This window comes from Silurus meridionalis, chromosome 15 (assembly GCF_014805685.1).
Source record: "Silurus meridionalis isolate SWU-2019-XX chromosome 15, ASM1480568v1, whole genome shotgun sequence".
NCBI lineage: Eukaryota > Metazoa > Chordata > Actinopteri > Siluriformes > Siluridae > Silurus > Silurus meridionalis.
The window spans coordinates 14577114-14590905 of record NC_060898.1 but is presented as its reverse complement, the minus strand read 5'-3'; the positions used below and the strand labels follow the sequence as shown (position 1 = coordinate 14590905).

General features: G+C 38.2%; 1 protein-coding gene across 1 annotated transcript in view; it reads right to left on the bottom strand.

Moving 5' to 3' along the window:
- The window catches only part of capn5b (calpain 5b), a 53460-nt gene extending 44154 nt beyond the window's left edge, over window positions 1-9306 (bottom strand). The window contains exons 1-2 of the mRNA XM_046867225.1: window positions 9096-9306; window positions 1160-1332 (exon numbers count right to left, since the gene is read on the bottom strand). Coding sequence (XP_046723181.1) covers window positions 1160-1324 — 165 coding nt within the window. The 5' untranslated portion in view covers window positions 1325-1332; window positions 9096-9306. The remainder of the gene's footprint in view (window positions 1-1159; window positions 1333-9095) is intronic.
- Between the last annotated feature and the right edge of the window lie 4486 nt (window positions 9307-13792).

Sequence of the window (13792 nt, the reverse complement as noted above, 5' to 3'; positions counted from 1 at the left end):
AGCATGCTAAAATGAGTAAACTGAATTTCTGAGGGGATTTTTAGTCATGTTAATACATTTTTGTAATATTTACCAATGCTAGCTTGCAAACATGAGTCAAAAGGATTTCTGAGAGGATTCTTTAAATTAATTGTTTGTAATATTTCCTGCTAATCCTTAATAACCAGCTAACCTAAAAGGGTTTCTGAGAGGCTTTCTTGAGTCATGGTTGTAATATTTACTGTACTGCTAACACTGTACTGCTGTACACTGTACTGCTAACACTAGCTAATAAGCTGTGAAGGTGGCAGCTTAGTGGTTAAAGTATTGGACTTTGGATCCAAAGGTTGTGGGCTGCTCAATTAAATAAATGAGATAAAGGTAAGTCGCTCTGGATAAGGGCATCTATAAATGTAATGTCATAAATGTAAATTAATGAAAATGAGTAAAAAGATCACATATGAGTCATATATTCAAAATATATGAAAGGATTTGGAGATCATGATCCAAACTAGGTTTTCTAACCCAGGAAGCAAAAGTTTAAATTAATTTATATTTCTTCAAAAGTGCATTATACCAGGATCATTGACTATTATACAAATTAGTGAGATAACCTTCAAGTGTGGTAACTACTATTAGTTGTTGCATAACAGAACCGGTAACTATTAGGGAAAAAAACTAAATACAATGACTTGTGCCTTATATTTAAAAATATATATTAATATATTTTTATATATATTAAAAATATATTAATATATATTAATATCAATATCAAGCACAAAATGTACTCCTTGTTGTAAATACAAAGCCTCTGCTGCTTAAGTGGAGTGTCAAAGATGCCTCATCCACTGACCCCATAACAAAAGATCAGAAATTTCGATTAGATAATTGATGGATTCATAGGATGATCTAAAATGTGTACATGAATCAAATACTCGATGTAACAGAGCACCATTTCTCAAGCACTTTTCCAAAGCCCTCTGTCCTTGGGGAAGACACCATGGGATGAGAATAAATTGAGCACAGCTCGCCAACTGTGTACACTAAATGAAAGTTTAAGCAACACAGCATGCTTCGAAATCAGCAACTCGTAGTAAAGTTGTTCGGTGAGCTGGAGAAACTTATCTAATGGAAATCCTGTACATACAGTACAGTTTAGAAATTCCCAAAAGTGACTTACCCTAGGTCTCTTCCAGTGGACACGGCCGATGCGATTTCCCTGATAGAACAGCGAATCATCCAGAGAAGGGAAGACCGGGTCCTCGAACAGGGTCCCGCTTTGCAGGCACTGCTTCTTCAGCACCAAATACTGCTGCGCCTCAAAAGCCTTCACCGTGGAGAACATCCTTCAAGCTGCAGCCACAGTGGAGATGAGATGAAATGAGGAGGAAAGAGAGGCATGATTCATTGTGACGGTACAAATGAAAAATCATGACAGGAGTTCACCAGAGAAAGATGCTGGAACTAAAGGTAGAGCTCCAGAGAATACACATAATGTCTTTTTTTTAAGTGTTAAGCCTCTGTTTAAACGTGTATCTGTCTAGTCTGACTTCATGATTGTCTTCCAAACATACATTGTAATATTTAAGTACCATTTGTGTGGATAAATTGAGCCAAAAAATCCTCTGCAATTTGCATTTATAATTGATAGCAATCACACACATTGGCTATTTAAGCTGGATATGCTTTGACATGTTTGCAATAAACAACTTGTGGGTGTGCTTTATAGGAAAATAATCAACCACAGTGTAAAATGTGACCTAAAATAAAGAGATACAGTGATGTAATGTAATTATTCTTTGGGTTTTTTGCAATATTCATGTTTCATGTTGGAAATTATACATTACCATGCTAGTCCCAGTCATTAATTACATTGTATAACATCTATAAACTGTTGTTCCCTCACCAAACTCTCTTTTTCTTTACTTGAGGAAAAAAAATTCCGCGGTCCTAAAGAGTATGCTCTTATGGTCACTGGAGATTCCTTCCACTAATCTCCTTACAAAAAGCCTCATAATTTCAATGATTACATGTTCCAGATTTCATCCATTACACATTTTAATTTTGTTGGCATATAAATGTAAATCAGAGGTTTCTTTTTATATTTGCCTCTGCTTTAGCATGTAATTGAACTAAGGGTGAGTTAAGGGCCACATACCTGCCATTAACCTGGTAATAAGTCCAAACAAGTATGTGCCTGCTTTCTTATGTGTGATTAAAAACTAACAAATATCAATATTATATGTAAGGAAATTCACACTAATCAGCATCATTCAGTTTGCAAAAAGCACTCACAAAACCAAAAGGGGGATTTTTTTTCACACTCATACTTGCTTCATGCCGGGCTGGTATGGAGTAAAAACTTGTCAGAATTAATTAATCGATGAATGCAATTGTATACTGATCAGGCATAACATTATGACCACCTGCCTAATATTGTGTTGGTCCCTCTTTTGCTGTGAAAACAGTCCTGACCCTTCGAGCATTAACATCATTAACTTCTGCTGGATCGGACCACACAGGCCAGCCTTCGCTCCTCACGTGCATCAATGAGCCTTGGCCGCCCATGACCCTGTTGCCGGTTTACCACTGTTTCTTCCGTGGACCAATTTTGGCAGATATTGACCACTGCAGACCAGAAACAACCCACAAGAGATGCAGTTTTGGAGATGCTCTGACCCAGTCGTCTAGCCATCATAATTTGGCTCTTCTTAAACTCACTCAAATCCTTAAGCTTGCCCATTTTCCCTGCTTCTAACACATCGACTTTGTGTTATTTACTTCACCGCGTTATTTTTTTGTTATTTACTTCACCGTTTATAATGTTATAATGCCATAATATTATGCCTGATCTGTATATTTTTATCAATGTAAAATCCCTAATATTCACCAATATACCAATAGGGTGTATTTTATGCTATACTGCTACAAATTTGTTTTGTGCTTGTACTGTAGTTGCATCTCATACACAGATTTATTCCCTCACTCCATCCCATCATCACTCTGAAACCTCTGGATGGCCCCACCTCACAGATCTCTGGAGCTATCCACATGGCCCTGTATCATTTGTAGTCACCTGAGTCCATCTTATCTGTTCTCTCAACCCTGAGATCATTACCCATTAACTTTCTGTCTGCACTTTACCATCACCAGCTCTCTGTAGTCCCCCCCACATCAGTTCTTTGCCACCACCTAGCCCTGTCCCTTTATCTTTCTGGAACTATCCACCTGACCACACAGCTTCAGCTCTTTGCAGCCACCTGGCCCAAAGGTATCATCTCTATGTAGGATTTAACTCCACCTCTTCTGCTCTTTGTGACATACTCCATGGTCTGCATCTCAAATCGTGACATTGATGAAATGCTCTACTTTGTCAGCATTATGTTGTACCCACATAAATTAGGATTCCAACATTCTATAGATGTAAAATTATTTTTCTTAGTATGCAAACAGTTTTTTGCCTCCTGCATACACTGTAGGGCTGCGACTAAAGATTATTTCGATAATCGATTGTTACGGATAAAAAATAAAATATTTAAATAAGCTGTTTTGCTTATTCTAACTATATTCAGGGTATTAATGCATTAAAGTGTACTTAAAAAATGCAAAAGCCAGATATTGAGATGAACTATCTTTAATTTTGACAATTTCAAGCTTATAGTGGCTGACTGTTGAGGAGTGCATGGGGGATTTCTCCTTTGAACAAATTCACTCATGCTGGGTTGTTTCTTTCTGTAAAAAAAAAATTAAATAAAATAATTTCAGTATGCAAGGTACAAATTGATATAAGATGTAAAAAAGATATAAGCATCAAGATTATAATTAATTCTGTACAATAATTAAATTATATATACATAAATTAGATATACAAACATTGAATGTATATATTAATTATATTAATTGAATCCATCACTATGTCGTGAGCGAGCTGATTGTGCAACCTGATGCTCGCGAGTCACGTCAGAACAGATCCAGTGCGACTGTTCCGAAGTTACAAATAAACAGTTTACACAATAGCACTTTATTTAACTACACCATTTTCACATGATGAGGATTATACATTATATACATATTTGTTTACCGTGCTGACGTTTCGCCTTTATCCGTGACACCAGTGTGTTTTCTTTTCCTGCTGCCGGTTGACCCTGTACTCTCCGCCATTTTTAAGCAGTTGTGTTCTTTTCCCCTCACGCTAAGCTAAACGGCGATTCGTTGACAATGAATTTCATTATCGATTATTAGCGATTTTATTGATTTGTTGTTGCAGCCCTAATAGACTGATTTAATCATTACCTTCAAAAAAGGTAAAGTGTCTGGCAAAGGATTCCAGTTGCCAGGGTGATGATACGCTTATGGGATCGAGCAAGTCGGTGCTGTAATCTGGTTAGTTTTACGAGCACGCTCTGCTGTCGAGCAGAAGCAGACGCAGGCCGTGTGATGGTCACAGCACCTAAACAACCCAAGCACTGCCATGCGTGCTTGCTGATGCGTTCCCCCTTCCTGATCTTCACTCTTGGCTTCTGCGCTTTAAATGCAGGTCAGGCAGGAACATGACTTCCTCAGCCACCGCTATTCATCTGAGCTGCCAATTCACTAAAAGCAAAGACCTTTCTTGCAATTATCTATACACCGAATAACTACTTCTGGTGGCGAGGACGTGTTCGGAGTGCCGTTTCAGACCACAAGAGCTCTAATGAATTCTGGTTATTTTGGGGAGCCAATTCCCCTATGCTCCATGTTTCAGTTGAGGTGTTTGAAATGCATGGGCAGTTTGTCAATCACAGCTCTTTCACTGCCATTGTGTGAGAGTGCTGGAGCTGCAGTGAATTATTCATCATCTCTACTCCCAGACCTCCACTCTGATTAATTATGACTTCAGCTCTGCATCCACTGCCTCCAGACTAATGTTTGATGGCTGCAAATCATCCCTATGACATCGCTATCATTTTGTAGACAATTTCCTTGGGTTTGGTTCCACCATTTACCATGGTGAAATCGTATTTCACCAGCTCGAATCGAGCAGTCAAAGATACTGTAGCAGGAAGAACCGGCTGTACCTGAGGGCAGCTTGTCAGGTAAGAAGAGCTATAAAGGTCAGAAAAGGAAAAATTGTGATAAAAACAGAATAGCTCATGACAAATGAACAAAGATAAATGCGTATCTGCCCCCACTTTAAATGCATTTCAGATGTGTCTCAAATTAGATAGGAATTCACGCTAAACAGTAAAGCAAGTTTACAGTTTCTACCATAAAACAGAAAGGCAGAAATGATTTTTACAAGGCAAAACATTTAGACATATTCTTTGATATTTATGCCATTTTGCAACCACTCCATCTCATTTATACAACTGAGCAGTTGAGGGTCAAGGTCCTTGTTTAAGGGCCCAACAGTGGCAGGTTAGCGGTGCTGGGATTTGATCTGGCAACCTTCTAAATACAAATCCAATATTGTATACATATTTATTTGTAAACAATACCAACTATGTTTGTGAGACAATATCACAGATGGGTGATAGCAGGATTTAAACTGGCATCGAAATGTGCAATAAAACATTTAGAGGCGTTGCGTTATAGGAATATAACCAAAGACAGGTTGTTGTGATGTGGGCTGATGAAAGGCAGAGTTCCTGTTGCCATTATTTTCCACATCCTCAAACATTTTATTCTTTTCATAACGCTGTATTTTGTCTTTTCTTTTTTACTTAAAATAAATAAAATAAATGCTGTAATGTATATAACAGATAAAGGCTCTTGTCTTTGAATTCCTGTGTATGCTTCAACTACAGAAATGATTATGTATTAGAACCAGTGAATTAAAATAAATCTGTGATTTAAAATGATTTCATGGACCTTCTGACAGATCAGAATATAGAATTCAAAAGTGCTGTGTTAGAAGTAGGAGCAATGCATCGTCTCTGAGTATTAGGCAATAAGAGCACCACTGGGTCAATGCTGATTTCAGTGCTCTCTTGATTCGAGTAATGAAAACACTGCAGTCATGTCTCGAGAGCCAGAGTGGCATATGGTGCTGGGGTTTATCTCGTCACTACCTTGTGACAGCAAGCCTATTCCACATTTGCACTCTACCTCTTTCTCGCTCTGCCTCTCTCTTCCTTCTGCCCTCAGGCTATTTGTAGGATGCAGTGAAGCTGAAGATTTAACTCACATGCTTTAATACTGAGAGTGAGAAAGGCAAGCTGCAGGTATATAAGCAGCAGGTTGCTTCTCAACTGGGTATGTTACTGAAGACAGCTGCATACTCCAGCATGGTGATTTACTAATCCCATTTTCCCTGTTATAATACAGATAGCCGATAATGGTATCCTTGCTCTGAACAAGCAACTCTTCAGGTTACTGATGTAGCCCAGATTAGACCGTGCTATAAGCATGGATAGAGATATGTTTCTTAGACACTTGCAAAAAAAGTAACTCCACACAATTATTCAATATGGTCGGTTGCTCCTGAGCTATTTTTGTCCAAGATTCCAAATGCCATGAAGACCTGAAATGTGACAACTTGCATCTTGGGAAAAGCAAGGTATCAGATGTTTTTTAATGGATCTAGATGCGACTAGTTAATTTTTTTTTTTTTTTACAAAGCAGTGTAGAAGGTAGTGCAAGATTATTTAACTAGCTAGCTAGCATCTTATGCTGGCTTCTTTATGGGTGATATTTTCTGACTTTGTTCTGGATGTATAGCTTCTATATAGGCCAATATAGGTTATAAAACTGCTGATCCAAATCTGACTAGCCAATGAAAGCAAAGAGCTGTTTACCCCATCCTGAGTTTCCTCAAAAACCATTTACAGACCAACTGGGAAATCTAACAAGTTCACAACCGATTATGTTACTTGCTGTCCAGCCTTATAGCAGAGCATGTTTACATGAAGCATTGTCACGCCTGACTAAACATACTCTTTACACAACAATGTGTGAAAGTATACAAAACATGCAAAACAATTGGCATTTGAGTTGCAAAAACACCACCCTAATTTTTACAATAAATAATGATACCTAAAGTTTCAGGACTGTCAGAAATAAGAGTCCTTATCTATTTTTATATTTTCCTTGCTGCTGAGGTGGTACCACCACGGTAGTTTTGTTGGTAAATGTTCTTCCTCCAAAACATGTTTAAAGAAACAAAAAAAAAAAAAAAAAAAAAACATGCAAATGCTAGTCATGTGGTATCAGAGGGCAGCATACACCCCAAAAAGAAAATTGCTTATAGATATACATTGGCTCGTTTAACTCTGACTTGCAAGGAGAAGGAGAAGGAGAAGGAGGAGAAGAAGGAGGAGAAGACAGCATGGCCAATTTTACTGACGTTTTGCTCTAGGCCATGAATAGCTGTGGGATTTACTTCTCAATCTTTTGCCATGTTATCTCCTGATCCTCTGCTGTAATACTGACAAGGATCAAACTATCCACAAAATAACATACATTTCATTCAGAGGAACAATTACACAACATGTGTAGTTGTAAAACATGATGACATGATTTCATATTCCACACCCTGGGGCCATAGCTGAGTTTAATTCTGCTTTTATGTTGGGACTGCCCCATCCCTGACCCCTGCTAGAACTTACTTCTTACTTTTAACCCACAATACTGTTGCCATTTACACTATATACAGCTCAAATTGAACCATCTTAATCCCAGATGTTTGTATTTACATGCATTTCCATAACAACGGGTCCAACAATGTCAGACAGCACACCAAACCAGACAAGCCAACATTGTTGATAGCAATTCTCAGTACCAGACTGATGAATCCACAGTTTGACACATGCAGCGGAAAAGGTGATGCGAATGCATTTTAAAGTGGCTATAACATCTGGGCTAACCTGCAGTAAAGCATTTATTCAGTGATTCAATTGACACTTCATCGCAGCCAGGATCCTCGTAAAATTTTACAAGCAGACTGGTACTGTATATGGATGCAGTTTAATGCTTTATAAAGAAAGAGAGGAAAGTAAATGGTATTATAGGTGGCAAATCACTGCTCAGGCCCAGGTTCTCCTGAAAATAAGCATCCCATGAGACAGGGCTCTAATTGAGGCAAAAGAAGGAGAGCTGCATAGAGCATGAAGAGCGAAAGAGACAAAGAGAAATAGAGACAGATGGACTGGCTGGCTGGAGGAAGAGCAAAAAGTGGCCCAAAGGGCTCGCTAGAACCCCCCTCTACTTCTTTCCCTGCCTTCCTCTCTCTGTTCTTCAGAGGGTATCCCAGATCTGGCACTGCAGACACTACTGCATCATGAGGTGGGATAATGGTGGGGTGTGGTGGCATCAGGCCATCCACTGTGGCTCCTGCTCTTGCCCAGCTCCTCTGAAACTGAGAGGAAACCAGAAACCTGCTTGTGCATTGGCTATTACTTACTTCTTAACTTACCGGATGTGCCTCACATCATAGGCTGCAGATAGATAGATGTTGGGATTGTGTCCATCATATTTCATATTTATATTTTAGTAGAAGTTTTTGCATACTGCATCTTGGGCAATTTTAGATTTGGTCATTTATTTGTGCATTAGAAATACACTTTATTCTGGTCTATATATATTTTAAAATACAAACTTATACCCATAATGATGGGTGTAATTCTAAATAAAAAAAAACATACATTTGTACAAATTTGTAATTTATCTTTTGACATGCCCACTACAACTGGATTTTGAGTGCTGAGAAAAATATATAGACTATGGGCAACATTGCAGAAATATCATAAGCATGAGGCGATGCATGTGCCTATTTTTCCTCCAAATAAGGATGTCGTGTTGTAAATATAACGATGTTCATTGTGCTCAGCATTACAACGAGTCTGTAGTATTTGTATGAATATCTGCCAGCAAGGCATGCCGGGTCGGTTCACGCGCAGCTGCTGGAAGTCGCATTCGCAGCGAAATCGCTCGCTCAGCACGCGCGCGACAGCGGAAAGCGCACGCGGAAGCTCGTTAGTGCCGCTATACCGCCGTTCTCCGGTCAAGTGGACAGATTTACACTCCGACACAAATCCGATTTGATCCGAATCAAACCCGCCGGACCGCATCGTGCCGCTTGACAGCCTGAAAGCAAAGTAGTGCACGCTCCATTCACAGCGCGCGCAGCAACGCCGTACCTGTGCACCGCTCCGCGCCCTCGGCGGCGTCTTCCTTTCTCTTCTCTTTTCTCCTCTTCTTTTCCACTCTATCTCTCTTTCTCTTTTCTCCTATCTGCTCCACCGGGGATGCAGCGGCGACCCGAGCCTCCTCCACCTCCTGCTCCCCCACCTCGCTTTCTTTCTCGCGCGCGCGCGCTCCCGCTTCCTTCAGATCAGCGCGCGCAGGCAAGGGGGAGCCTCTGCATCTGAGCATGTGCAACCCGCGCGTGCTCGCTCACGAGCAGTGCGCGTCGAATCTCTCTCTCTCTCTCTCTCTCTCTCACACACACACACACACACACACCTGATATATTAGCTGATGCATAACGTACACACACACTACTAATACCATTTCTACATTTGCACACACAGCCATATCCAATTGATAAACTAATTGACATTCTACATAATGCACACACACACACTATTGAAAACACACACTTCTTTCGCAAATATGTACTCATTAAAAACACCCACGCACACTAACGACATATTAATCCCCCCCTCCTCTCTAATACTACTAAGAAACATGCACACACCTACGTGCACCCACCCACAGGCAGCTAGGTATATATGCGCTACGCGCGTGCATACAGTACATATTCTCTCTTGCTCTCTCTCTCTTTTCTCTCTCTCACACACACACACACACACACACACACTGCTTAAACTATTACTACATATGCACATACAACCACACCCACACCCACTCTACAGTGTATACTAATTGATACATAATACACTATTAAAAACACAAACACATCTTACACGAGTATGTACTCACACACACACACACACACACACACAACTAATACTATTACTACATATACACACACAACCACACTTTTGATATACTAATTGATACATAATGCACACTCACTATTGAAAAGACAATTATTTCGCAAGTATGCACACACACACACACACACACACACACACACACACACACACACACCATGGTGTAATAATGATGTAATAATAAGCCATAAGAAAGTTATAATTATTTTATTATGATAGATAGATAGATAGATAGATAGATGTATAGCGCTTTTAAGAATGGATATTGTCTCAAAGCAGCTTTACAGAGATAAAGCAGTTCTAAAGTAATGTATAAGTTTCTTCCTTATAATTGTAAGCTTGTTCCTAATGAGCGAGCTAGTGGTGACTGTGGCATCTTAAAACTCTCTGAGATGGCATGATTGAGAAACCCTGAGAAGAACCAAACTCAAAAGGAAAGCCATCCTCATCTGGGTGGCACCGAATGTTCATTTCTTATAGTTTTATCATTGTTAAGATGTGCAGTGATTAAAAGCAACCTGTGGTTCTGAGCCATTGTAGTAGACTGTTACTGTTACTCTTACTGCAATTACAATCCAAATCATCCTTAAAGTTTTTAAATGGGTCAGTAATTACATGGGTCTTTAAGCTGTTGATGTGGAACCTTCCCCATCTGCAAAGTGTGGTTCCAATTGAAGAGAACTCGATCCAGAATGATGAATTACCAAGGAAGAAATAACTATATAAATAACAACTGACTGTTTACCAGCTACTGAACAGACAATAGGCTAGCCATAAGCTGCAGTTACATCTCTTCCAAAATAAAAATGGATTTTAACCTTTACTCATTGAATAGCTTTTTCCACTAAAAGATACAATTCATGGCCACAGTGCTACTTAAAATCTCAAGCACAAGCATGAAGCTCTTGAGGACAGCATTCATTAAAACTTCTAGTAATGCAGCTTAGCCACTGCAGAGTGTCAACTAAGCTAGACACACGTTATGCTACACTTTTTACCTATTTTGTAGGGTGTTATTTCGCCCTACCTGAATACCTAGTGTTCATTTTCTTGACTTTTAAACTCACGTAAAATATGAAAGTTTTTTCCAATCAACTAGATTTTCAGAAATGCCATTTTTCTATTGTAAATACTCTCTGAACAGAAATAGATCCTTTAGTACCTCTTTGTTACTGGGATGCTCCAAACAGTATAAGCAAACATTAATTACAGTCACATGATCCACATCACATGACCTGTCGAACTCAATTCAGAATCAAATCAGTAATTGTAGCAACAAATCAAAGTTCCCTGATGCTGCGTTTATTCGTTCTACAGTAAAGGAGGGATTCTGGTATCATTCCGGCTGCATGCCAGCAGCAAATCTGCTTTCCTGTAAGATCTTGTGGTGTGGGGAGACGTGTGCATAAGCCAACATGTTAATATCCATCTCGTCTCTCTTAATGTACTTTTGTTCGACCAGCCACTAGATCTGCTCTTTAGTCATCTTCTTCTGATACAGGAACATGTTCTTCAGGATCTCCAACAGCTCCATTTGCAGCTGGGCAATTATGATCCTAATCTTAATGAAGGCTTCCTCCAAAAAATAATAAAGTGTGCTTTGTGTGTAGTATCTTTAGCACCAGAATGCCTTCATTCTCCTGTAGGCATTAAATTAATCGAATGGTTGATAATTTAATAATCAATTAAATTTTACTCAAAACATTATAAAATCTAATATCTAAGTGATATATAAACACTATTAATTAAATAATTTAAAGATCTATTTTGTTTTGTCAGTGGAAATGTGGGAATAAAATACAGTAAAAATAAAAAAATTATATAATATTTCTGACAAATAACTTATTTGAATAATAAGATACTGGAATAGTAAAGTAAATCTGTACTAAGTTGTTTTCTTTCCTTTTTTTTTGCAGCAAAAAAAATTTCAACCCCATGGACTACATGACTTACATAAGCATTATTTTTTTTCTCTTATGAGTAAATGATTTCTCTTCTCACTGGTCCAAACACAATATTATCATCATATTGTCATCTATAATCAATTTCATATGGGACAGAACTCTTTATTTTATAGCCTCTAGACCCCTCTAGTGGACACTTGAAGCATTTACATAGTTATTAAATCATTTATTCTCGGACTAAAAGTTAAAACCCTTGAATATAGTAGCTGTTAGAAACCAACATAACCCATTTAATCTTAGTATGAAAGACAATAATAACCTGCCACTGACAAAACATCACGGCATCACCTGCTTTCAGAAAATCTTGGGTTGCTAGGTTAGTTAAAATGGTTCCTGGTGACCTTTGATTTGGCCCACCATGCAATATATGAGAAGAATAAAAAAAAAGTAAAAAAAAAATAAATAAAAATAAAGACCAGCTTAAAGATTATGGACCTTTGAAGAAGTAGATGCCGAACTCGCAATCATCCCGACCCATCTAGAGACGTACCAGTGCCAATTGGATCCCACTACATGTGTGGTTTTGACATTGGACCTCCTGTAGTGTTTAAAGGCTCTGGCATGGAGAAGCTGGTGCTGGATCTGTGATGATCACAAATGCTGAGCTCATAAAACTAGGAGCTACTAAAAGACCATAAAGACTGTATAAGACTGTAAAAAGATCATTACTTATAATCACACACTCCAGTATCAATGTTAGTTTTCATTCTCCAGTGTTCTGTACTGTTGAAAGATTTATGATCACACTCTTGATGTCACCCAAATGAGGATGGGTTCCCATTTGAGTCTGGTTCCTCGCAAGGTTTCTGCCTCATTACATCTAAGGGAGTTTTTCCTTGCCACAGTCGCCATGGCTGCTCATCAGGGATAAATACACACCGTTCACCTTGACTGTTGATTTCTGTAAAGCTGCTTTGAGGCAATGTCTGTTGTGAAAAGCGCAATAGAAATAAACTGGACTTGACTTGACTTGACTTTATGCCTATAATAGCTGCATTAGACACTGAATTCTATTCACAATTAGCTTGTTTCTTTTGCACTTTAGGTTTCACTGAACCAGAACTTTTAAATTAAATCCACATACTGTAAGCTGAGGAGAGTAATTTTTTATTTATTTCTTTATTTTTAAATATTAAATCATTAATAAGGAACCATGGAAATTTCCATTATAATATAGTGTATGTATATATATATATATATATATATATATATATATATATATATATATATATATATATATATATATATATATATAATAATGCACGACCCTCAGTCAAGTTTGAGTTATGGCTCTTAATAGGAAAACGTTTGGGCATCTCTGGTGTGATTGATTCTTGCATGCTATTTGTTCTCATCGCATTTAGTTGGTTTCGTTTATTTAGCTTTTATACCTTAGAAGAATAGATGTGAGCATTCCAAAATTATTTTTATGAAATTTCCATATACATTAATTCAATCTACAAAAATCTATCTATAACACATCACAAGGCAAAAGAAGCATTGGCACTGTTTAATTAAATTTCAAAATATTTCTCCAGACACACCCTGTTGCTCAGTATAGAACATCTGACCTGCCAAATGAAATCAAACAATTAGCTGAAGATATCCTTCAGTATTTCCTACAAATGAGAGCAAGTCAAATATTTTAAAACAACACTAATACAAAGCATGAACAATCCTTTTGTTTCCAAAATTGATTGTAAACTCATTAATACAAATAATGCTTAATCAATATAAATACCATAAGTCACTAGTGTATTAGTTTCTAGGCTACTTCTCATTCAGGCACATCTGCTCCAACATATCCCAGAACTATAATGGTTTACCTGGAGATAAAGACATTATTGTCCTTGAAGTCATATCTCTTCCTCTTGGGGATGTCCGGTGTTTGTCTTCCTGCTGTTCAAAAATGCA